This window comes from Macrobrachium nipponense, chromosome 44 (genome assembly GCF_015104395.2).
Source record: "Macrobrachium nipponense isolate FS-2020 chromosome 44, ASM1510439v2, whole genome shotgun sequence".
NCBI lineage: Eukaryota > Metazoa > Arthropoda > Malacostraca > Decapoda > Palaemonidae > Macrobrachium > Macrobrachium nipponense.
Genome location: NC_087221.1, coordinates 15,662,304 through 15,685,310, shown reverse-complemented (window position 1 = coordinate 15,685,310; position 23,007 = coordinate 15,662,304). Strand labels below are relative to the sequence as shown.

At 41.5% G+C, this 23,007-nt stretch overlaps 1 protein-coding gene across 1 annotated transcript in view; it reads left to right on the top strand.

Moving 5' to 3' along the window:
• Positions 1-476: 476 nt before the first annotated feature.
• The window catches only part of LOC135204043 (N-chimaerin-like), a gene marked incomplete in the record, with an annotated part of 72,946 nt that continues 50,415 nt past the window's right edge, over positions 477-23,007 (top strand). The window contains 2 exon segments of the mRNA XM_064233993.1: positions 477-611; positions 4,877-4,930. Coding sequence (XP_064090063.1) covers positions 596-611; positions 4,877-4,930 — 70 coding nt within the window.

Sequence of the window (23,007 nt, the reverse complement as noted above, 5' to 3'; positions counted from 1 at the left end):
CAAAAACAAATAAATAAATGAAATAAAGAAAAAATGAGAAGATAAATTAATTTTAGAATACAAGCGCACTTGATAAACTATACATAATTTCAGTAAATTGAACAAATCATCTCATATATGATCTTTTTCTCGTCTTGCCAAATGACAACTATATTACGATAAGATTACAGTAAGTTTAGCATAATATCTAGTTCATCACAGCTATCCTGATGAATAGAAAAATTAACATCTATGTGTGTGTGTGCGTGTGTAAAAGCAATTGTTGCATACTGCTTGTATTACTGTGGGTTCAACCCAAAATGTCATTCTTGACCCTTACACTTCCACATGTATCAGGTGCAGACTAATAGTGATATATACCAGTAAGCTTTCATAGTAATGAATCCTTAATATATCCCAAGATTGAAATAATCACACTTCTGCCACTTCAACGAAGTTCGATCATAATTACTGCCGAGTGGTGTTTTACTTGGGATTTTGACGCGTCGACATCGTTTATGTTTGTTGACATGTACAAAAATGAAGTGATCCACTTAGTATTTTTTTGTCTGTAAGAGTGAGAGTGATACAGAGTACAAGTGACATCTGGTTGAATATGTCCTCAGTCTGTGGTGAGATTACGAGCTACACAATATTATTTCAACGCATATATTTATGCCCGGATTAGAGGAAAGGAAAGAGGTGTTCATGCGCGAGGCTACTTTAAATTAGAATTAGCTACTAGGGCTAACTAGAGTAAGGGGTCCAGTGTACCTAGCCTAGCTAGTAGCCTAGATGCCCTTTAACAGGTATACCCACCTAGCTATAGCCGCAGATCTAAGTCTAGAAAACAGGACCGCACGGTTTATTAACTTGGGAATTAGGTAATATTTCCTATTGGTAGTACTTTTAGTGTTGCTGATGAAGGAGGCGCTACTAGGTACCTAGGCTACTAGCTATTGTTGTCAGTTAGCTAGGTATTAGGCTATTAACCTCACATCTTTATTAGGAACCCTTTGGGAACGGGGGTCTCGAACTAAGCAAGAGCTCTGCAGCAGATATTACTTTGGAAATTAGTTTTGGTATTTCTATAAACCTAAGCATTCCGCATCATTCGTCCCCGCGAATACCAAAGCCACCAGGAATTGGGGTGTCAAATGTATTTCGCCGTGTTTAGTACGAGCCCCTGGGGGTTAATTACAGTCGTCCGAATAAATATTATTTAAAATTCTTGTTCAGGAGGTAAAACTGCATAGAAAAACTGCAACTGCCATAGTGTAGGCCGCTGCAGAATAGTAATATAGATCTACCTTAGTTTTTCCTAGCCTATAGTAGCTATTTTGGTAAAACTTTACTTTAGACCTAGTTGCGTGGCCTGATTCCCGCCAGTTGTCGACCAGGACAGGTTCCTCAGACATAAATGGACATAACTTTCTTATAATGCCAGGTCCCTATAATGCCAGGTCCTGACCTAACCAGATCTTACCTATCTAACCTAACTTAGCTTTCTCTTAAGTGGGCCACATCCTCCCCCTTATGAGTAAACCCAGAAAACTGACTATGATCTTGCAGTTCTTTAACTCCGGTCAGAAGTCAGCGGCTGGATTCCCTTCCTTGCTCTTACGACCAGGGAGGAAATCTCAGGTAGGCTGAACCCCAGTCGGTTCACTCGAGATCACTCGGATTCCACCCACCAATCAGTGAGTCTTCCCTTCGTGAAGGACCGATAGTTTGTATATCGCGAAGGAACAAATCATAATTTTTGAAAGTAAATTGTATTTTTCCTAGCTATACAAACATGAGATCCTTTACACTAACTGTCCACCTCATGCCACCCCTCAATCTGCTACCTGGGCAAAAAGCAAATTGGAATGTTTACGTCCGGTCGGAGGGGCTACCAATGACAGGACCAGTAGTTAACTACTGAAGCACCTTGTTAAAGATTTCAGCGGCCGTGTCCAGGCTACGCCTTAAGTAATTCCTATCCTCAGGTTTGTATAGCTAGAAAAAGTACAATTTACTTTCAAAAATTGTGATTTTTTCCTATGTTTGATACTGGGAAAGCCAAGGTTTTTGAGTAGATTTAAGCCATCCAAGACTTGTGACTTGATCCAGCTTCTGTGGCATATTCACAGTACTTGCTCAGTGCATAAAGAAGAGGAGAAAGAATTGCTTCATAATTGGGTGTCATCCTAGAGTGGGGCTTACAGAAATTTGTCATCTGAAAACATATTAAATCTGTAAGGGCATAAAAATTATCATTAGTTATATGAATTAGTTACATGAAGTGTTGAACCACTTATTTTTGCAGGCTTACAATAGGATGTGCATTTAATGCACTGCATGTGCTACCCTCAGAAATGCAATTAGCCCCTAGACCTTTGTAGCTCATTTGCAAAATTAGCTTATTTAACCCACCCTTTACAAGTTGATGCTAGTCTTATCCCTATCTACTAATACTTGTACATAAGTGAAGACTGTAACCTGGCACTCATATCCTAATAGCCTACTTGATTTTATGTGTCCCCTGGAAAGTCATTCAACCAGTCATACATTGTTCTTCAAAGTACAGTATAATGTTTTGTACAGTTTCAATAATCTTTGTTGTTCTTATCTGTTGCATGTTGTCAGTAACCTTGAATAGACTTGAATGTCAGAAAAACATTCAAGAGAAGTTATTTATGGTAGAGCATTGTTCTAAATTGTTGAAGGCACACAAAGGGAAACGGCAGGAACTAGGTTATGTATTTCATACACTGTCAGAATTTTTTTCTTACATAGACAGCTTTTCAGACCCAACCTAAACTTTACAAATACCATTGATTAATTGATGTTACTGGGATCTTTATATGACCTGGGTGTTTGCTTCTATATCTTAAAGGTGTTTTTATCTAGGCATGGGACTAAGCTTTGTCCCATGGATTTCTGGAAGTGAAATATGATGGTAAACTGAACTGAATACTATTCCTTACAGAACCATAACCATATTCATTATCCAGAGGAAAAGAAGACATTATGCTGCAAATCACTTAATTAACTGCCATTTAAAATCATCTAAGGAATGCCAGTTAAACATGATTAAGTGTGAAATTGAACTATCATATGCTTTTAACATTCATGATGGATATGAACTCTTTTCAGTGCATTCCAAAAGGCCGTTTACTTCACCAGCGAGCTATCTCAGAGTTGAATGTTTTCATCATATTTTAAAAAATTTAAGAAATCTGGTAAAGGAGAAGAGTAAATTTAACTACAAAGAAAGTGTTTTGATAATATGAAACTGTAGATGATGAAAAATTAAAATGAATGAACTGCAGAAATGGATAGGAAATGTGTCCAACTGTTTTTCCTTTTGAGGAAACTCTTACCTATGATTAGAAGTACATGGTACAGAAATGTTAGCTTTGCCCTGATTTTGAGTAAGTTGGTTTTATGGTCATTTGCTAGTGTATGGCACCTGCATTTGTGGTATCTGAGATAAACAAGATCTCATAAACAGTGGCAAAGATGTTCCCTTCACCTATATAAAACATAGTTGAAAGGAATAGATAATGTTGACAACCCACAACTACATCCTTATTTGTGGAATTGTGGGGCACCAAGATTCCTTGTAATTGTGTATTTTCTGTAGGAGAGTAAAAGGCTGTCATGGGACTAGGAATCAAAGTTTGGAGGTAAAAGTGTTTCTCATTAAAGTCTCTATCGTTTCCTCCCAGCAAAGTGTAAGATAAGTTCATAGTGTACAATAAGCCAATGCAAGAAATATGGTAGGGAGACAAATTAATTGCCCTTAAGCTCAAGGTACATTTAGTAATTAAGAAACAAGTTTTTTTTGTTCATGTAAAAAGCAGTTGACAAAGTTATTAAACCTCTAAATTATCCTTGCAGTAATCACTATAGAGGTGGTTAAAACTGGATTGGTACATTTTTTTTTCAGCTCAATAAAACCCAGATTAATCTCCAAGATAATTATAGCCAGTACCTGCATAGTCTTCAGTGTTAGAGGTGCTGAATAGATACTCACTGTAAAACAGTGGTCTGTATTTTTTTATGAACTTAACACATTTTTTAAACATTTGCCTTTGAGCAGGTATTTTCCAAATTGTGTGACATAAGCAAGAGATGAACTCCCCATTAGTGAGGCTATCACTGTACATATACTGTAGTTGAGTACAGGTTTTTAAGATGAGGCAAGTGGAGCATTTTAGGGGGAAAAGTGAAAGACAATTTGGTCTTCAATGGATTTGGGTATTGATAAACTTTCTGATTGAATTCTATTTCTCAGAGGTTATTCAAACATATCATATTCTGTAGCTATTCTGTTTAGTTACACACACTAAATTGGTGTGTACGGTACTTGAGTTTTTTGTAATCTTTGTGTTTGCAAAAGTGACATATGCAGTAACCTCAGTTGTCAAAGATACTGAGTTCATTAATGTTTGATTTATGTAAATATATGATATACAATAAAGCATTTACTCTATAGCACAATATATTATTTATGTGTGCAGTACTACGTACTGATTTGTGAATAGAGAAGAAACTAATTTATCAGATACTGGAATGGAGAAATTTGAGAGATTTATAGTGATATAATATGTACAGTGATTGAGATATCTTATTTTGATGGGCTGTACCTGACTTACTTACCCATCTGATTTTCGTTTTATCGTTGAGCTTGAAAGGATGCTGTTGAATCTTATTATACAATATATATGAATAAAGTTATTACAGCCTTGAGTCTTTTTAAGTTTTCCTCATCAAGACATTTAAGCCCACTGTCTTGGAAATGAAGTTGTTCATAGTAAGACTATTTCAGAGCATGACAGAAAGTTGTAGAGCAAATTACTTTTTGAGAACAATAAAGTAGCCTTTTGATGTCATTTATATTTTCCAGATGGACGAAATATTGAGCAAATCCGTCGAGTATCAACAGTATGGAAATCTTATTGTAAGTAGTTATGCCTTTACTGCATTGCTACAGTGCTTTGTAGAGCCTGACAGAGATTTCATTGCTTTGCTTTGTGCACATTACCATTACTGGGGGATTCTGCTTCTCTTAGCACTGCACTATACTTTGTTGCTGTAACCTATTCTGGAAAATATGGGACATGCTCTGATGCATTTGTAGAAGTTAGAAATGCAATAAATATTCTCAGGGTGAATGATGCTCATTTCTATATATATATATTTTTTTTATTGTACAGCATGCAAACTAAAATACTACTAAGACATGCATTTCTAACAGTTAGACATTTCATTTAAGGAAAAGAAACTACTTATGGTGAAAATGCATCAGAAATGCAAAACTGACCTTTCAACATGAGAGGTGAGAAAAAATGTAGACCTAAACACATATAATCAGTTATAAAAGTTATAAAATATAATTGTTTCTCCTCTTTAACACCTATTATGAAAGGTACAGTACGTATACAGATTTTTGGACCATTTATTAAAGAAAAATTTTTTAAAGATATAAAAATCTTCTAACTGTCCTTTTGAAGATTGTTTCATTGTCTCAACTATTATGCTTGCAACTAAAAAATTTGTATAAATTGTAATACTGGGCATTTAATGAAAAATAGTAACTAACAGTATTTCTTTTCTTATGTAACATTCTTATAGTAGAGTAAACAAAGTCTATCTAGCAAATGTTGCTTTATGTAGTAAGTGAAAGTGGAGTGTGGCAAAAGCAAAATTGTAGGATGTGAATTCATAGTCTCTTCTTTACCAGGCTATTGTCCAACCGTCTCCAGACTCTATGGCTATTGTAGGCTCTCTACCTCGTATCAGTAGTTATTCCTCAGGATGCCAAAATGAGAATTAAGAAAATATTGCAATAAGAAATTAATGAAAATCTTTCCTTCAAACTTATATTTTTCTGCTTTTATTGTTACATATTCTTAGTTTCTTTCTTCAGTTACAGCACTTTATGTACTTCATACCATTAATTATCTACCATCTAAACCCATATGTTGAATTGAGTGATTCTATTTATGCTCTACTGTTATGAGTAGTAATTAGGGCTTTAATTTTTTTTTTTTTTTTTTTTTTTACAAAAGTGATGGGAGAAATTACAACAAAGAATGCTTTAAGTTTATTGTTGTTTTAAAACTGTTGATAAAATATCTCTTCTTAGGATCCTCTGTTTTCTCATTTTTGTAACTTTTACTTTTATAATTTCCCTCTAAAGGGTGTCTTCTCTAGCATTTGTTGGAGCAACAAATAAGTTGCCATCTTTAGTTTTAATGGTGGGACTGCTTCTGGGGCATCTCTAGCTCTGTGCTCACATCACCCCCATGTGACTTTTTCACTTTTGAAATTCTTTCTCTCCCCATTCCTTTTCAGTATTTAGTTTCACGACTTGCCCCTCATGTTGAGACATCAGGTACATCTGTAATAAATAGCATCTCCCTCTGCAATTATGTTATTTACTCATTCCTTTTTTAGTTCTTTTAGGTATGGTTTTACTTCAGTACTTGGAAAGAGAAAAATATCCTTGTGTTAACCAGAATATACATTATCATATTTTTACAAACGGTATATCACCAAGCCAATTTGAGTAAACAGATTGAATACCAAAAAGCTCTTGGAATATGCATAGCATTGGTTTTGATTGGCAAAGCATTTTTTGCTAAGAAGAGTTGCAATCCACCTGGTGACAGTTTCAGTACCAGATGTTTATTGAGTGTATATCTGGCTTTTGTTTGCTTTGACCTGCTTTGGAAGCTTGAATTTCAAGTCAACGGTCCCTGTGGGCTCGTTCCATATGAATAGGTTTCATCTTCTGATTAATAATAATAATAATAATAATAATAATAATACAGTAATGATAATAATAATAATAATAATGTGGAAATAGAAGGAATGTTACCAGTGGGACAAGATCAGGCCCTAAGAACCAGACACGTATGTCCAAAGAACAATAGATGGAAATAACATTTCACCAATATGCAGGAATGCAATATGAAAAACGAGACAATAAACCACATAGTAAGCGAATGTCCGGCACTTGCACAGAACCAGTACAAAAAGAGGCATGATTCAGAAGCAAAAGCCCTCCACTGGAGCCTGTGCAAGAACACCAGTTAGCTTGCAATAATAAGTGGTACAAACACCAACCCGAGGAAGTGATAGAAAACGTTCAGGCAAAGATCCCCTGACACTATGGTATCAGAACAGATAGGGTGATACATGCCAATAGACCAGACATAACGTCGATTGACAAAATTTAAGAAGAAAGTATCCCTCATTGATGTTGCAATACCACGGGACACCATAGTAGATGAGAAAGAAAGTGAAAAAATTGGTAAGTATCAAGACATGAAAATAGAAATAAGAACAATATGGATATGCAAGTGGAAGTTGTACCTATCATCATAGGAACACTAGGCACGATCCCAAGATCCTTGTAAAGGAACCTGGAAAAATTAAATGCCAAAGTAGCTCCAGGTCTTATATAGTTGAATGTGCTACTAGAAACAGCCCACATAGTGAGAAAAATGATGGGCTCCTAAGGAAGTAGGATGCAACCTGGAACCCCACACTATAAAAACCACCCAGTCAAATTGGATGACTGTGACAGACAAAAAATATATGATAATAAGTATGGTGTCTGGTAAAGCAACAGCCGGTGAGTCAGTTGCATCAGGCCTCACAAACTTTCTCCTCTCCCTCCCAGCTGCCTATTGCTCTGCCTGTAGCTTTTTTTCCATTGCTTTCTTGGAGACCACTTGGCATCACAGTTAATATGCAGCAAGAGTTTGTTCTCCCCATTGCCTACCCTTCCACCTTACCTGCTGCTATGCTTGAGGAGTAGGCGTTTGCTGCCCCGGCTCCTTTGCTGGCACTTGCAAAGCAAGAGTTTGAGGTGGATGAGTCATCTTTAATTTTTAGTCAGTTCATAGACAATTGTGCTTTTCTTGTGCTATTCTCTGCCTCATTTAGTTGAGTATTTGGTGATGGTATAAATTTAATCTTCACTTTCCTCCAGTAATTTGACTTTGTTAAAAAATGTTAAGCTTTATATTTTGGTTCACATGCACTTTGAGGAAATTTTGTGTTTTCGGTGCATAAGGCTTCCTTTGAAAATCTTCTATTTGTCTTCCTTCCTTTATGAGGTTGTGCACGGTCACATCATATGGTACCGCTTCTATGTCAGTTTTATGCTTAATAATGTGACTATACTTCAAACCAAAAATTAACCTGGGTTGTTGGGACTTATTAAGAGCCAAGCCATTTCATCACCTGTTAATTTCTTTTGTAAGCTCCTTTGGTAGGCACTGTGAGTCTTCAAATTCCTGGCAAAAAGGCCTGGGACTGTGGCGCTGTTATTAGCCCAAACACAGAGCCTCGAATTGGTACATTTTCCTGCAAACACAAACTGAAGGTACTTGTGAGACAGAGAGTTTATTGGGACGTAGATAAATGTCATGTATGTCCAAGGAAATCAGCCAATCATTCCACTGAATAGCTGCCAGAACTATGCTGGATGATTCATGGAAAAAGGAGTCTGCCAAATGAACTTCTTGAGGTTGGAGATGTCCAACAGTGGGGTCTAACCTCTGGATGCATTCAAAATAAGAAACAGGTGATTATTGCAATTTGGGGAGGCTACCAACACTGACTCTATAACCATCTCTCTGACAGAGTGCAATATTTCCCCAGAAGCATCTGTAATCACCCTGTCAAGGCAACCGAAGAACTCTAACGATTTGTTCAAAGTACATACTATGTACTTTTTTGCAAGCACAAAATATTTAAGCTGTCATAAGAAATAAGCAGTTGTGCTAAGAGAAATTTCAGCATATGATTACACTTCTACAACTCAGAAAAGTTACTTCATCAGATTTTTTGTCGCATGATTAGACCACAGAACCCTGTCCATCTCCACTGTTCTTCTGTTCATTGGGTCTGACAAGCAAAGGAGTCTGCGTCATAACGCATTACGGAACATTCCTGGAACTGATACGTGAGATCTGAAACGTTGTGCAGCTACACATATCAGTTGGTCATCCGTTACGACCCAACAGTTGATGGCAGCTTCCACATAACATCCTCCAGATGATGTATTTATAGAACAGTATGCTTTCATGCTTTTGGAATCGGTCATGGATTCCTATTCTATAATGAAATTAACCTTGTAATAAGCTCTTGATGTAGCTGGATTTCACTGTACTTGTAGCCATTCCAAAGTTTTTCAGCATACCTGTGTAATCATTGAGGAGGCTCTGTAGGCTGCAAAGTTCATGTTCCAGAACCACATTCTTAACATGTCTGAAGAACATCTCTCTAACTTCAGAGAGGTGGACATTTTGCAGATGTGGGTTGGGGGACGCAAAGGGGTCTGGTGTTGCATCAATGAATTTCAGCAATTGTTCTCTCATATCCAAGTCTTCAAATATACTGTGTGACTCTGGAATGTATATCAAGCATCCAGTTGTTGCATAATATGCCATTCGTCCCTACCACAATGTTTCACATCTCGTTTCATGCACCAAATGCACAGATTTTTGTCATGTATCACACCAATGACAGACCAAGTTTTTCTAGGGCCAGGTTGAGATTCAACTTTACTCGAGGAAGGTTCTGTTTGCTCTTTATGCTCACTTGATACGTCTGCCTGACGTTTCTGACTTCTCTTTAATGCTTGTTCCAACTTGCGGTGACCAAACAGCATCAATTTACATACAGGATTGGTGGCGGTAAATCCCAAGTGGGCCACTGTCCCAATCAATATCATTGTGAACAGAGGAAAAGGTTTCCAGGCCAGACCATTGCTTAGCATTGTATCTTGGGTTCTGCTATACATCTTTATGGGTATCACTCCGATCTTCTGCACATTCTTTATGAGACAGGGTACACTCACCCACACAATCAATGCTTCTCCATTTAAGACTCATTACATAACAGAATTCAGAGTACCTGTAAATATATTATACAGTAATAAGGTTCCAGATTATACCATGATCTCTTAAAATTATAACTTGACAAATTTCACTGTTTGATTCCCAAATGTTCTAGAGATATGAATGTCAATTTTTAACAATTATTTTAAAAAGAGTAGTTAGTATATTAAATATTTGCTGTTCTTTGTCTCTGTGGCTCAACCGCATGCCTGAAATCAACTAAATTACATGATATTATAGGTTATCATGGTGAGTAACATTAATAAAATTGATTTAGAAATGAAATAAAATGACATATTTGAAGTAATGTCAGAATAGGAAAGAATGAAAAGAAGAATGATATGCCAAAATGACATTTATTCATCAATTTTAATACCTGATATCAGTAATATTCTTATAAGTGAAAAAATGTTGTCATATATGTATTCTGATAGTTTGATTGGTTTCCTTTACCTTAAAAACCTACATTTAGACACCAAAAACTCATCAGTAGCAATGAAGGAACCAAAGTTATGACAATTTTAGGTTTGAAGAATCTCGTTGGCGGCCATATTGGATTTCGCCGCCTAGCGAAGTTAGCCCAAACTTTCAAGAGGGACATGGGGGCTTATTTTGTTTATTTTGACCCCATAACCAATAAACAACCTTCAAAATTGGATCCGGAGAGAATAGTCAAGGGGTCAATGGCAGGGTCCTCTACTATATGTCAATCTCACTAGAAACTTTGGGGAACTGTCAACACACACCTTCTGCAACAGCTTACAACAGGAGGTTGCCAGCCTACTTCTCCTCACTTCAGGACCCTCAGGCTTGGGCAGTAAATGTGTTACTGCAGTAGTGGTCAGATATGGAGACTTATCGCTTTCCTCCTTTTGTGTTATAAGAAAGGTACTCAGCAAGTTACCAGAATCTTGGAACTCATGGATGACCCTAGTAGTTCTGTGGAAGTAGTTTTTGAACTTCCTTTCTCTGTCCATAGATCTTCCTTGAACTTTGACATCAGTAGAGATCATCTCATAAAATCACACACTATGAAGTTTTCTTGAAAACTGCAGGCTTTAGTTAACCATGAGGAGATTATCAACTGTCTCTTATGAACATAAGGTTTTTCTTGAGCATCTCCTGAGTCTGTCCTCAAATATAGAAGAGACTGAACCACTAAGCTATGTCAAAGGCATTAGATATTGGTGTTGGTCTCGAGAGCTGCTTAATTAAGTTATTTTGTCTTCGTAGATACGTACATACGTACTCTAAAATGCTGTCTTCCCAGGTATTAGAGAATATAGATCAGTGCTTTCTTTTGCAGTATGTATGCTCAACAGGACATTGGTAATGACCCTGACCTCAAGGAGGTCTTTAGATCTTTTGGGATCAAGATGTCTAGGACATCTATCAACCTCTCTTGGATCCTTGATGTGGTTCTAATGATTTTGTCTTCAGAGCCATTTGACAAGTGAATCAAAAGTGTTTTTGCAGAATGTTGATTTTTACAATGGAGATACAAGGACAGCTCAAGGAACAGTATGGATATATAAGATAATTATATTTTCCTTAATCAGTAACTGAAGTTTCTGTGTAGGCTCTTTAGGGCTCATATTTTTACTTTTACATTATAGTTTAAAAATCCATTAAATACTCTATGAAATGGTAGTCATTCTTATTTCATCATACTAATCTCTGTTTTTTTATATATTTGTACAATAAAACTTCAAGAGTATTACTGACAGAAACAAAAAGAATGAGGGAAGAATGTACAAAATTACATACATAAATAAACTAATTTACATATCAAAAGTAGAATTATGTATAAACTGGTGAAGGTAGGAAATGTACATTCAGACTGCATGTGAGTATTCTTACTTTTATATCCTGGTCTGGTTTTCAGTCTATTTGAGTGTTGCCTAATTAAGCCGACATCTTTGTCAACTTAATTTGGCAAAAGTAGTACCTCAACTTAACAGATGTTTTGGGTTCCTGGGTTCAAGATAAGTGAAAGTCTGTTAAGACACAGAGACCCTGTAGTATTGCATCCATTTGAATATTTTCTAGAAAGTATCTTACAGCTAACAGTAATTCCATATTGTTCCCAACCTAAACTAACCTGTACACTTTAAAGTTAATATTCAATATAAGATGTTTATTTAATAATGTATCATATTCATATTTGAACTGGTAGCATAGCAAACAATGAAAAAGGAGCTCATAAATACAAAAGTGTCCTAAGTTGAGGTGTTACTGTATTTTAATAACTCTACGTAGTTGGTTATCTAATGTCTCTCCAGACAATCCCCTTAACAACTAGGCAAGTAAAAATTCTCAAGCAAACAGGTAATTTGGTAAAAGTTGTATACATAATTACTTGTATTAATTTATTGTTTGGCTAGCTGCATTTTTGTCAGTCAGCAACACAGGATGTCCATTGATTGCATGGTTGTCTGTTGAGTCTGGCAAGCATGACAATATGAAGCAAGGGCAACACCTCAGCTGCCATTTTGTCTATTCATGAAAAGAAAGAGGGTTGGGGGGCAGGGGTATCATACCATTTGGGTGAGACGTTGTATTCAAGATAAAATTAAAAGGAATGACTTATGAATTAACACAGTTGCAGCTGTGGGCGAAAGAATTAATTTAAGCCCCAGCTGCTAATCCACATTGCCTTATTCCAAAGAGGTGGATGTCACACATGTTCTGGACCACCTGGCTGATTTAGATCCACTTGGTAGCTAGCAAGGGGTTTGGGAGAATAGTATACATCAAGAATAATAATAGGAGAAAGGAATGATGGAGAAGAAATAACAAAAAGTAGAAGAAAATGGGGTAAATACAAATTATTTTCTACATTTGGCAAACCTTACTACTGTAAATCATCTCTAAGCATTGTACTTACTAGCAAAAAGATGCTTGTACTTTATGCATCTTCCACATTAAGTCTGAAAACATAGAAATAAATTGTATTTTTATTAAATAAATAAATGGGTAGTCATATTAAAGTAAAACTTCAACTTACATAAAACAGCAAAACCTGACCACCCTTTTATGACAACTGTAACTTATATAATTGAATTAAATTTTATGGGACTTCAAAGCGTAACAATGACTTAAAGAACAACAGTCAATCTTGATACTATATGCAATATATATACAATACAACCAACACTTTATTTTCTCATGGTAACTGTATTTAATCTTCTTCATCAGACCTTGAAAGAGATAGCTTAAGAAGAGCGATTTGTAGAAGACAGTAACAACAGTCTAAGACTTCTGAGATCAGTGTTGCTTCCTTTGTATCAGAAAGCTCTTCAATGATATTCACAAGTGTGGGAAAGCCCAAATACACCTTCATAGAGATGTATTCTCCATATTTTTTATGGTTATCCAGTGTTGCATGCACTCCTCATTTTCCCAATGTTAAATTTGCCATGGCCTAACCACTTATATACTTTTTGAATCATTTACATAAAAGTGGGCGACTATAATTCCTTTTTTCATAGGTGTGTCTACCGTGCCTTGTGAAGAGAGCATGACCCTTCAAAGCATTCTTTTCATGATTCAGAAGATTCAGGTTATGCCACACAGCACATCTTTGGCAGCTCTGATCCTTCAGATGCCTCAAATATGAGCAGAATGTTTTCTTCCTGCATGCTTGACCTGCTTTTCTAAGAGTAGACCTTAGTAGAAAGCAAAGGAAACTTCTACTTGCAAACACATTTATGTATATTTATACTGTTGGGGCTTATCACTAGTAGTGTTATGTAGTATGTATATAGGAGAGTATTTGATCTGATACCTGGGTTATAAGGACTGTAACTCCACAGTCAACTTGAAGAATGCATACTTATAGGTAACAACTCATCACTCTTTGAGGAAATAACCTTAGATCAATGGTATGGTAAGGTTAGGACTCTATTTTTCAATGTTATGAGGCCCACATCCATATACTACAAGGGCCCACGTGCAATGTATGACGTTGGTGTAGTACTGAGACAACTGGATGGTAATAGACCTTCCAATGAAGATGCCAGTATCCTTGGACCTGGATGAAGACACCTTGGCTACCATGTTATAACAGACTGGACAGGATCCAGAGGTTTCATCATCTCATACTCTAGTTTCATAGTCTATCTGCTCTCCTTTACAATTATGATTAAGATTGAATCAGCCACCTCCAGCACTAGAGATACTGGTGCCCCTGTTGTTTTCATATAAAATCTCATTAGTTCCTTTTGAATGCGTAGTGGTTGGCACTAAAGAACCCAAAGTCCTGTCACACCTCAAATAGTGGCAGGATACAGTTGGACTTCTTGTATGATCCCCTCTAGTACCATCTGCTTCTAAATTAAGCTTAGTATATCTTAGTTTTACCAGACCACTGAGCTGATTAACAGCTCCTAGGGCTGGCCCGAAGGATTAGATATTTTTATGTGGTTAGGAACCAACTGGTTACTTAGCAACAGGACCTACAGCATATTGTGGGATCCAAACCACATCAAGAAATGAATTTCTATCACCAGAAATAAATTCCTCTGATTCTGTGCTGGCAGAGCGGGGAATCGAACCCGGTCCCTGAGGACGGTAGTTGAGCACGTAACTGACTCATCCAACAAGGAACTACTACCTGCTTCTGAGCTAGCACTATAGTATACCTCAAAATAGGGATGGGGTTGCCACTTGTTGAATTTACATTTTATTCATGAAGCTTACCTGTCAGATATATATACATATAGCTATTCACCGAAGTCCGACAGAATTTCAAAACTTACGACACACATAGTGGGAGTCAGGTGGTTAGTACCCATTCCCGCCGCTGGGAGGCGGGTATCAGGAACCATTCCCATTTTCTATTCAGGTTTTCTCTGTCGCCGGTACTGTCAACACCTGTTTTCAGTACCTCCGTCTTAGGATTTTGAAACTTCTTTGCTACTTAAGTACAGTGGACCCCCCGTATTCGCGTTCTCCAGATTCGCGGACTCACACATTCGCGGATTTCTCTGGGGAACGTTTCCCCTGCATTATTCGCGGAAATTCGCGCATTCGCGGTATTTTTCTACGATAAATATCCACAAATTCCTGTTTTTTTTTTTATGAATTTCATCATAAAATGCACTTTGTTCATGCAACTTACCTGACAGATATATATATAGCTGTATTCTCTGAAGTCCGACAGAATTTCAAAACTCGCGGCACACGCAGTGGGCGGCCAGGTGGTAGTACCCATTCCCGCCGCTGGGAGGCGGATATCAGGAACCATTCCCATTTTCTATTCATATTTTTTCTGTCGCCGGTCGGTAAACAACTGTTTACAGACCTCCGCCTAGGATTTTTTGGGGATGACTCGTTCTAAGTATCTGGATTGACTTTTTGGTTTTTTGATTTTGGATTGGCTTATCTGTGAACGTGATGTCTGGATCAAGTTCAGTGAGTTTCAGAGTGTGTGTGAAGAGTGATTGCAAGGTGAGGCTACCTAAATCATCGGTAGATCCCCACACAGTATGTATGGGGTGTAGGGGGCATGTATGTTTATTGGATGATCGGTGCAATGAATGCGAAGGTTTGACCGATGATGGATGGAAAGGGTATGATTCTTATAGGCGTAAATTGGAACGCGATAGGATCAGGAGGGCTTCCTCCAAGAGCGGTTCTTCGAAAGGTAAGGGAAGTAACATTTCACCTGTATTAACACCAGTAGAATTTGCTTCACCTAATCCTGTGTTGTTGCCTGCGGGCCCTGATGCTGTGTCTGGAGAAGGTAATGCCCTTTCTCTGATTCTAGAGTCGTTATGCACTCTAGAATCCAAAGTGTTGGCCTTGGAAACCGGCTCAATTAAAGTGTGTGATCGTGCCCCTAGTGTTGTGGAGGGGGCGTCAGATCGGCCCCATAATGCCTCTAGGCCTAGACCTCTATCGGACTCCCAGGACTCAGGGAGTGGGTATGTCGAAAGCCGCAAGAGGGTTACGGGGGCTCCCCACCGATCTGGCGTCCCTTCGGCAGGACCTGTTGTTAGTTCCCAGGCTGCCAAGGAGCGTGCACAGGCTCGCATCCTTAAGGACTGTTTTTCGTCCTCCGAGGCGCCCTCCCCGCGCAAGGGGTGGAGCGCTCGGAGAGACTCGCGTCCTTTGAAAAGGACTTTTCCGAGTGAGGACGCTTCACGTCCTCTCTCACCGTTATCGTTGCGGTCTTCACCTGCGTCGTATGACGCGTTTCCTCCGCAGAAGAGAGGTAGGACGTCATCTGAGGATGACGCTGAGAAGCGCTTCTTTCGCGCTTCGGAGAGGCAGGTAGCTGTACCTGTGAGAAGGAAGGAGGCGTCCCCTCGCCCCTCGTCTTCTCGCAGGTTCAGCCCTTCACCTCCTCTAGTTTCTTCTCCAACGAAGAATATTCTTGTATCTCTTCAAGACCAATTGTCAGCTTTAATGGCTCAGAAGACTCGCCCAGCAGCAGTCGAGCCTAAGCGTAGGAAGGACGTCAGGCTGCCTGTCAAGAGGACGAAGCAGTCCCCTTCTCCGTCTCCTCGTTCGTCTCTGTCTCCGCTTGCTTCTCCGTCGGAGCTTCCTCGATCTCGTTCTACTTGTAGGAAGTCTCGTGGACAGGACGCTTTTCTTCCCTCTCGACGTCCTGATCAGCCCGCGCGTCAGGACGCCTTTGAGGACGCTCGGCAGGACGCCTTGGAGGACGCTTTTGAGGACGCTCGGCAGGACGCTTTTGAGGACGCTCGTCGGGACGTTTTGCTAGACGCTTTGCCTTTTGAGAAGGCTTTCGAGAGCGCCCAGAAGGACGCTTTGAAAGCGAAAGCTAGACGCTTTAGCGGGAAGCGTAAGGACGCTTCTCTAGAGCGAGTTAGAGTAGCCTCTCTTGACGCTCAGCGCTGTCAAGACGCTCTTCGTTCTTCAAGCACTAAGGATCGACAGAAGGTCGGTCGCATTGAAGAAGCTGCTACACCTAAACCTCGAAAGTCTTTGTTGAAGGCTAGACCCGTTGGGCGCACGCCCTCTCCAGAGGAGCAGTCTCCTTTGCCTCTTAGGGAGGAAGGAGAGCTTAGTAGTCCGGCGGACTCAGTTGAGGAGGAGCAGCCTTCGGTTTCGTCTGTGTCGGATTATAAAGTGCTGGTACGACTGCTACGCTCGTCTTTTGGAGACAAGTTCCAGCCTGCAGCTCCCAAGTCTCCACCCTCTCAGTTTTCGTCATCTAAGTCTTGCAAGGTCCCGGAGTTTGTGGAAATGAAAACTTCGTTGTCCACCAAGAGGGCTTTTAAGAAGTTGCAAGATTGGATGGAACGTCGGAAGGATCAGGGCAAGTCGACTTTTACCCTTCCTCCTTCAAGACTCAGTGGGAAAGGTGGCATCTGGTATGAGACCAAAGGAGAAGTAGGAGTTAAGATCCCGTCGTCTTCCCAAGGGGACTTTGCTAGTCTGGTCGATGCTCAGAAGAGGTCCCTTTTGTCGACTGCTAAGATTTCATGGACGCCTACGGAGATTGATCATCACATGAAAGGACTGTTAAGGACTCTCGAAGTCTTTAACTTTCTAGACTGGTGCTTGGGAGTCCTAGATCTTCAATCTAGGAGTCCTGACTCGTTAAGTCTGGGGGAGCTGTCCAATGTGTTATCCTGCATGGACAAGGCCGTCAGGGATGGTTCGGAAGAGTTAGTGTCTGACTTCGGCACTGCTTTTCTTAAGTAGAGAGCGCTGTTCTGCAACTTTACGGCTAGATCTGTTTCTACAACACAGAAAGCGGAGCTTCTCTTTGCGCATCTTTCGAACCATCTCTTCCCCCAGACTATGGTAAAGGACCTGGCAGTGAGCCTACAGGAGAAGGCTACCCAGGACTTCTTGGCCCAGTCTTCAAGACGTCCCGCAGTCCCTACTACGTCTTCTTTTGGACGACCACCTAGGAAGGTTAAAGTCTTTCGTGGGGCTCCTCCCTCGAGAGCTGCTCCTCGAGGGAGAGGGCTTTCATGAGGAAGAGCTTCTTTCAAGCCAAAATCCTCTAAATGAAAATCAAGTCCTTCAGATGCCTGTCGGAGCCAGGCTGAAGTTCTTTGCGGGGCCGTGGAGAGAGAGAGATACAGATGCTTGGTCCCTCAAGATAGTGGAACAGGGGTACAAGATCCCCTTTTTGGACCCTCCTCCTCTATCCACAACTCCCAGAGATCTTTCCCCGTCATATCAAGGGGAGAAACGTCAGATTCTTTTCGATCTTTTAGATCAAATGATTGAGAAAAGAGCGGTGGAACAGGTCTTAGACCTGGGGTCACCAGGATATTACAACAGGCTTTTCCTGGTACCAAAGCAGTCGTCGGGGTGGCGTCCAGTCTTGGACGTGAGCAGGCTGAATCTTTTCATAGAAAAGAAAAAATTCAAGATGGAAACGCCTTAGTCGGTTCTAGGAGCCTTGAGACCGGGCGACTGGATGGTGTCCTTGGACCTACAGGAAGGCCGAAACTCTCTCTAAGCCTTGCAGCTGTCGTTCCTGGGACGGAAACGCCCGAAAAGCCACTGAATCCATCTGAATCCCCAGATACACGATGGACTGTGTTGGGGTCAGATGCGACTTTTCGAGGTTGACCAGAAGTCCCAGGGACCTCGCCAAGGCTAACGTGAAGTGAAGGTCCTTCAGACACCTCTCTTCTGACGATGCTCTGACAAGCCAATCGTCGAGATACAGGGATACTCTTATCCCTGCAGAATGTAACCATCTCGCTACATTCTTCATGAGCATGGTAAATACCATCGGAGCCGTGCTTAAGCCGAAACAAAGGGCTCGGAATTGCCAAACTTTGTCTTTTAACACAAACCTCAGGAACTTTCTTGAAAGAGGGTGGATTGGAACGTGAATCCACCCTCTTTCAAGAAAGTTTCTGAGGTTTGTGTTAAAAGACAAAGTTTGGCAATTCCGAGCCCTTTGTTTCGGCTTAAGCACGGCTCCGATGGTATTTACCATGCTCATGAAGAACGTAGCGAGATGGTTACATTCTGCAGGGATAAGAGTATCCTGTATCTCTGACGATTGGCTTGTCAGAGCATCGTCAGAAGAGAGGTGTCTGAAGGACCTTCACTTCACGTTAGCCTGGCGAGGTCCCTGGGGACTTCTGGTCAACCTCGAAAAGTCGCATCTGACCCCAACACAGTCCATCGTGTATCTGGGGATTCAGATGGATTCAGTGGCTTTTCGGGCGTTTCGTCCCAGGAACGACAGCTGCAAGGCTTTAGAGAGAGTTTCGGCCTTCCTGGGGAAGGAAACTTGCTCGGCGAGGGAGTGGATGAGTCTGCTGGGGACCATTTCCTCGCTGGAAAAGTTTGTTTCCCTGGGAAGACTACACCTCAGGCCTCTCCAGTTTTTTCCTGGCAGAAGAATGGAGAATCAAAGAGGATCTGGATGCGACCTTTATGATCACCGAATCGGTGAAAAACCATCTAAGATGGTGGTTAGATCCTCGGAAGTTTCGAGAGGGTTTGTCCTAAAGCTTCTGAGCCCCGACCTAGTGTTGTTTTCCGACGCCTCCGTGTCGGGATGGGGAGTAACACTGGGAAGGGGGGGAAGAGTGTCAGGCGCCTGAGGGGGTACAGGTGTCCTGGCACATCAATGTGAAGGAACTAGCGGCGGTTTTTCTGGCGCTACAGTTCTTCCAGCAAAAGGTTGCAGAAAAAGTTGTCCAAGTCAACTCTGACAACACCACGGCCCTTGCGTACCTAAAGAATCAGGGAGGTACACACTTCCGTCCTCTATTTTACTTAGCGAGGGAGATTCTGCTGTGGGCAGAGATGCAAGGCGAATCAGGATCCTGACGAGATTTTATCGCAGGAGTCCAGAACGTCAGAGCAGACCTTCTCAGCAGGCAGGATCAGATCCTGCCGACGGAATGGACGCTGCACCAAGACGTCTGTCGGGAATTATGGAAAACTGTGGGACGTCCTTATCGACCTATTTGCGACGTCAAGGTCGAAGAGGTTGCCTCTTTATTGCTCCCCTGTGTTCCGGATCCGGGAGCAGTCGCTATAGGCGCTCTGCTCTGGGACTGGACGAACCTGGACCTGTATGCCTTCCCGCCATTCAAGATCATGGGGGAAGTCATAAGGAAGTTCACGGCATCGGAGGGGACGAGGTTGACCCTGGTCGCCCCGATGTGGCCCGCGAAGGAATGGTTCACGGAGGTAATGTCCTTCCTCATAGACTTTCCGAGGACGTTGCCCTGGATGGGGAAGATCTACTCAGACAGCCCCACTTCGCAAGATATCACCGAAAACCTCTCCGCTCTGGGTCTGACTGCGTTCAGACTATCGAAAAGTTGGCCAGAGCGAGAGGTTTTTTCTAAAGCAGCTGCGAAAGCGATCGCCAACGCAAGGAGGGCTTCTCGAGAGCTGTTTACCAGTCGAAGTGGGCTTCCTTCAGGGCATGGTGTAGAAAGGAGGGAATTTCCTCTTCCACTACCTCTGTGAGTCAGATAGCCGATTTCCTGCTATTCCTAAGGAATATGCAGAAGCTGGCAGTCCCGACCATCAAGGGATATAAAAGTATGCTGTCAGCAGTCTTCCGACACAGAGGCCTAGACCTTACTGACAACAGAGATCTTCACGATCTCTTGAGATCGTTTGAGACAACCAAGATACCTCAGGCGAGGCCTCCTTCTTGGAACTTAGATTTAGTTCTTAGACTGTTGATGTCGAGTCCTTTCGAGCCTCTCCATGCAGCGTCTCTTAGGAACTTGACGAAGAAGGCTCTTTTCCTAACTGCTCTGGCGACGGCGAAGAGAGTTAGCGAAATTCAAGCCATTAGTAAACAGGTGGGCTTCAAAGGTGACAATGCTGTCTGCTCTTTGAGTCCCACTTTCTTAGCGAAAAATGAAAACCCGTCTAACCCTTGGCCCAGGAGCTTCGAAATTAAGGGTATGACAAGCCTTGTGGGCCAAGAACCTGAGAGAGCCCTGTGCCCTGTCAGGGCTCTAAAGTATGTTCGCAAGACAAAGGAGGTACGAGGTCCCTCAGATAATCTGTGGTGTTCGGTAAAAGACCCGATATACCATTATCCAAGAATGCTTTGGCTTTCTTTCTGAGAGACATGATAAAAGAGGCTCATTCGTCTTACCAGAAGACCGATTTGAGCCTCTTGCGAGTGAAAGCTCACGAGGTCAGAGCTGTCGCAACCTCGCTTGCCTTCCAAAGGAACATGTCGATCAAGGACATCCTTGACACCACCTTTTGGAGGAGCAATTCAGTATTCGCCTCACACTACTTAAGAGATGTGAGAACGATATACGAGGACTGTTGTTCTCTTGGGCCATACGTTTCTGCAGACACAGTCTTGGGGGCTGAAGGTAGCTCTCTCCCTATCCCTTAGTTAGGTTTAGGTTAGTTTTTAGTTGTTGTGTTTTTTGTTGTGGTGAGTCTTGTGTGAAGACCTCCCATCTCTTAGTTTAGTGTTCAGGGGGTCTTGGATAGTTGGTCAGGTGGTGGTCAGTTGCTTCGTTGCCCTCATATGTATGGCTCGATGGTCTTGTCACGTTGAGGTCACGTCCCCGTTGACAGAGCATCCAGAGCGCACCAGCACTACAGGTCTCCACCTAGCTGGCAACTCTGATTAAGCACAAGCAGGCTTAAGTGACAGTAATCACAGAGTCTACTTTGCTAACAGGTGAGGAACCAAGGTGTACATCATCTACTTAATTTAAGTTTCCTACAAATCCTATTCTGTCTCTTCCCCACCATCCGAAGGTGGGATTCAGCTATAATAATATCTGTCAGGTAAGTTGCATGAACAAAATGTTATTGTTATAATACAATTAAGTTTGTTCATACTTACCTGGCAGATATATATAATTAAGTGCCCACCCACCTCCCCTCAGGAGACAGTGGCACTGAGAAAATATGAATAGAAAATGGGAATGGTTCCTGATATCCGCCTCCCAGCGGCGGGAATTGGTACTACCACCTGGCCGCCCACTGCGTGTGCCGCGAGTTTTGAAATTCTGTCGGACTTCGGAGAATACAGCTATATATATATCTGCCAGGTAAGTATGAACAAACTTAATTGTATTATAACAATAACATTTTTTGTGATAAAACTATTAAAAAAACCAAGTATGAAAACTTTTAGTGGGTTGGGGGGCTCTGGTACGCATCCCCCGCGAATACAGGGGGACCACTGTATCCTGATTGTCTTTTGGTTATTGAACTTGGATTTGTGGCTAGGCACACGCTATTTGTGGACTGTTTTTGATTTTGGCTTGATTTTTCCTTTAAGATGTCTGGGTCTAGTTCGGCTAGTGTCAGAGTGTGTTGTATAGAAGAATGTAAGGTGAGGCTACCAAAGGCTTCGGTAGACCCCACACAGTATGCACGAGTTGTAGGGGACATGTGTGTATGATTGATGATCGTTGTAAGGAGTGTGAAAGTCTGTCTGATTCGGGTTGGAAGGCATATGAGTCCTATGTGCGCAAGTTAGAGCGTGATAGGATCAGGAGGTCTTCCTCCAGGAGTGTGTCAGGCAGTAGATGTCAAGGCAGTAATGTTTCTCATGCTAACCCTCCAGTAGATTTTGCAACTCCTAAACCTGTAGTGTTGCCTTTGGGCCCTGAAATGGTGTCTGTGGAGGATAATGCCTTGTCTGTGATTCTAGAGTCTCTACGTAATCTAGAATCCAAAGTGCTCGCCTTGGAAGGTAGAAGTGATAATAGTGCAGTGAAGTGCAGTGATAGTGCCCCTAGTGTTGTCAGATCGGCCCTATAATGCCTCTAGGCCTGGACCTCTGCCGGACTCCCAGGAATCAGGGAGTGGGCAAGTCGAAAGCTGAAGGAGGGTTACGGGGGCTCCCCACCGATCTGGCGTCCCTTCGGCAGGACCTGTTGACGCTTCCCAGGCTGCCAAGGAGCGTGCTCGTGCACTTATCCTTCAGGAGTGCTTCTCTTCCTCCGAGGCGTCCTCCCTGCACAGGGGTTGGAGCTCCCGGAAGGACTCGCGCCCTCTGAAGAGAACAAAGACGCTAGATGTCGCACAGGCGGCCGTCGTCTTTGGTTTCTCAGAGGAGGACGCTTCACGTCCTTTCGCTCCTTCTGCTTTGCGGTCTTCGCCTGAACATTTTGATGACTTTCCACCGCAAAAGAGAACAAAGATGCAAGATGTCGCACAG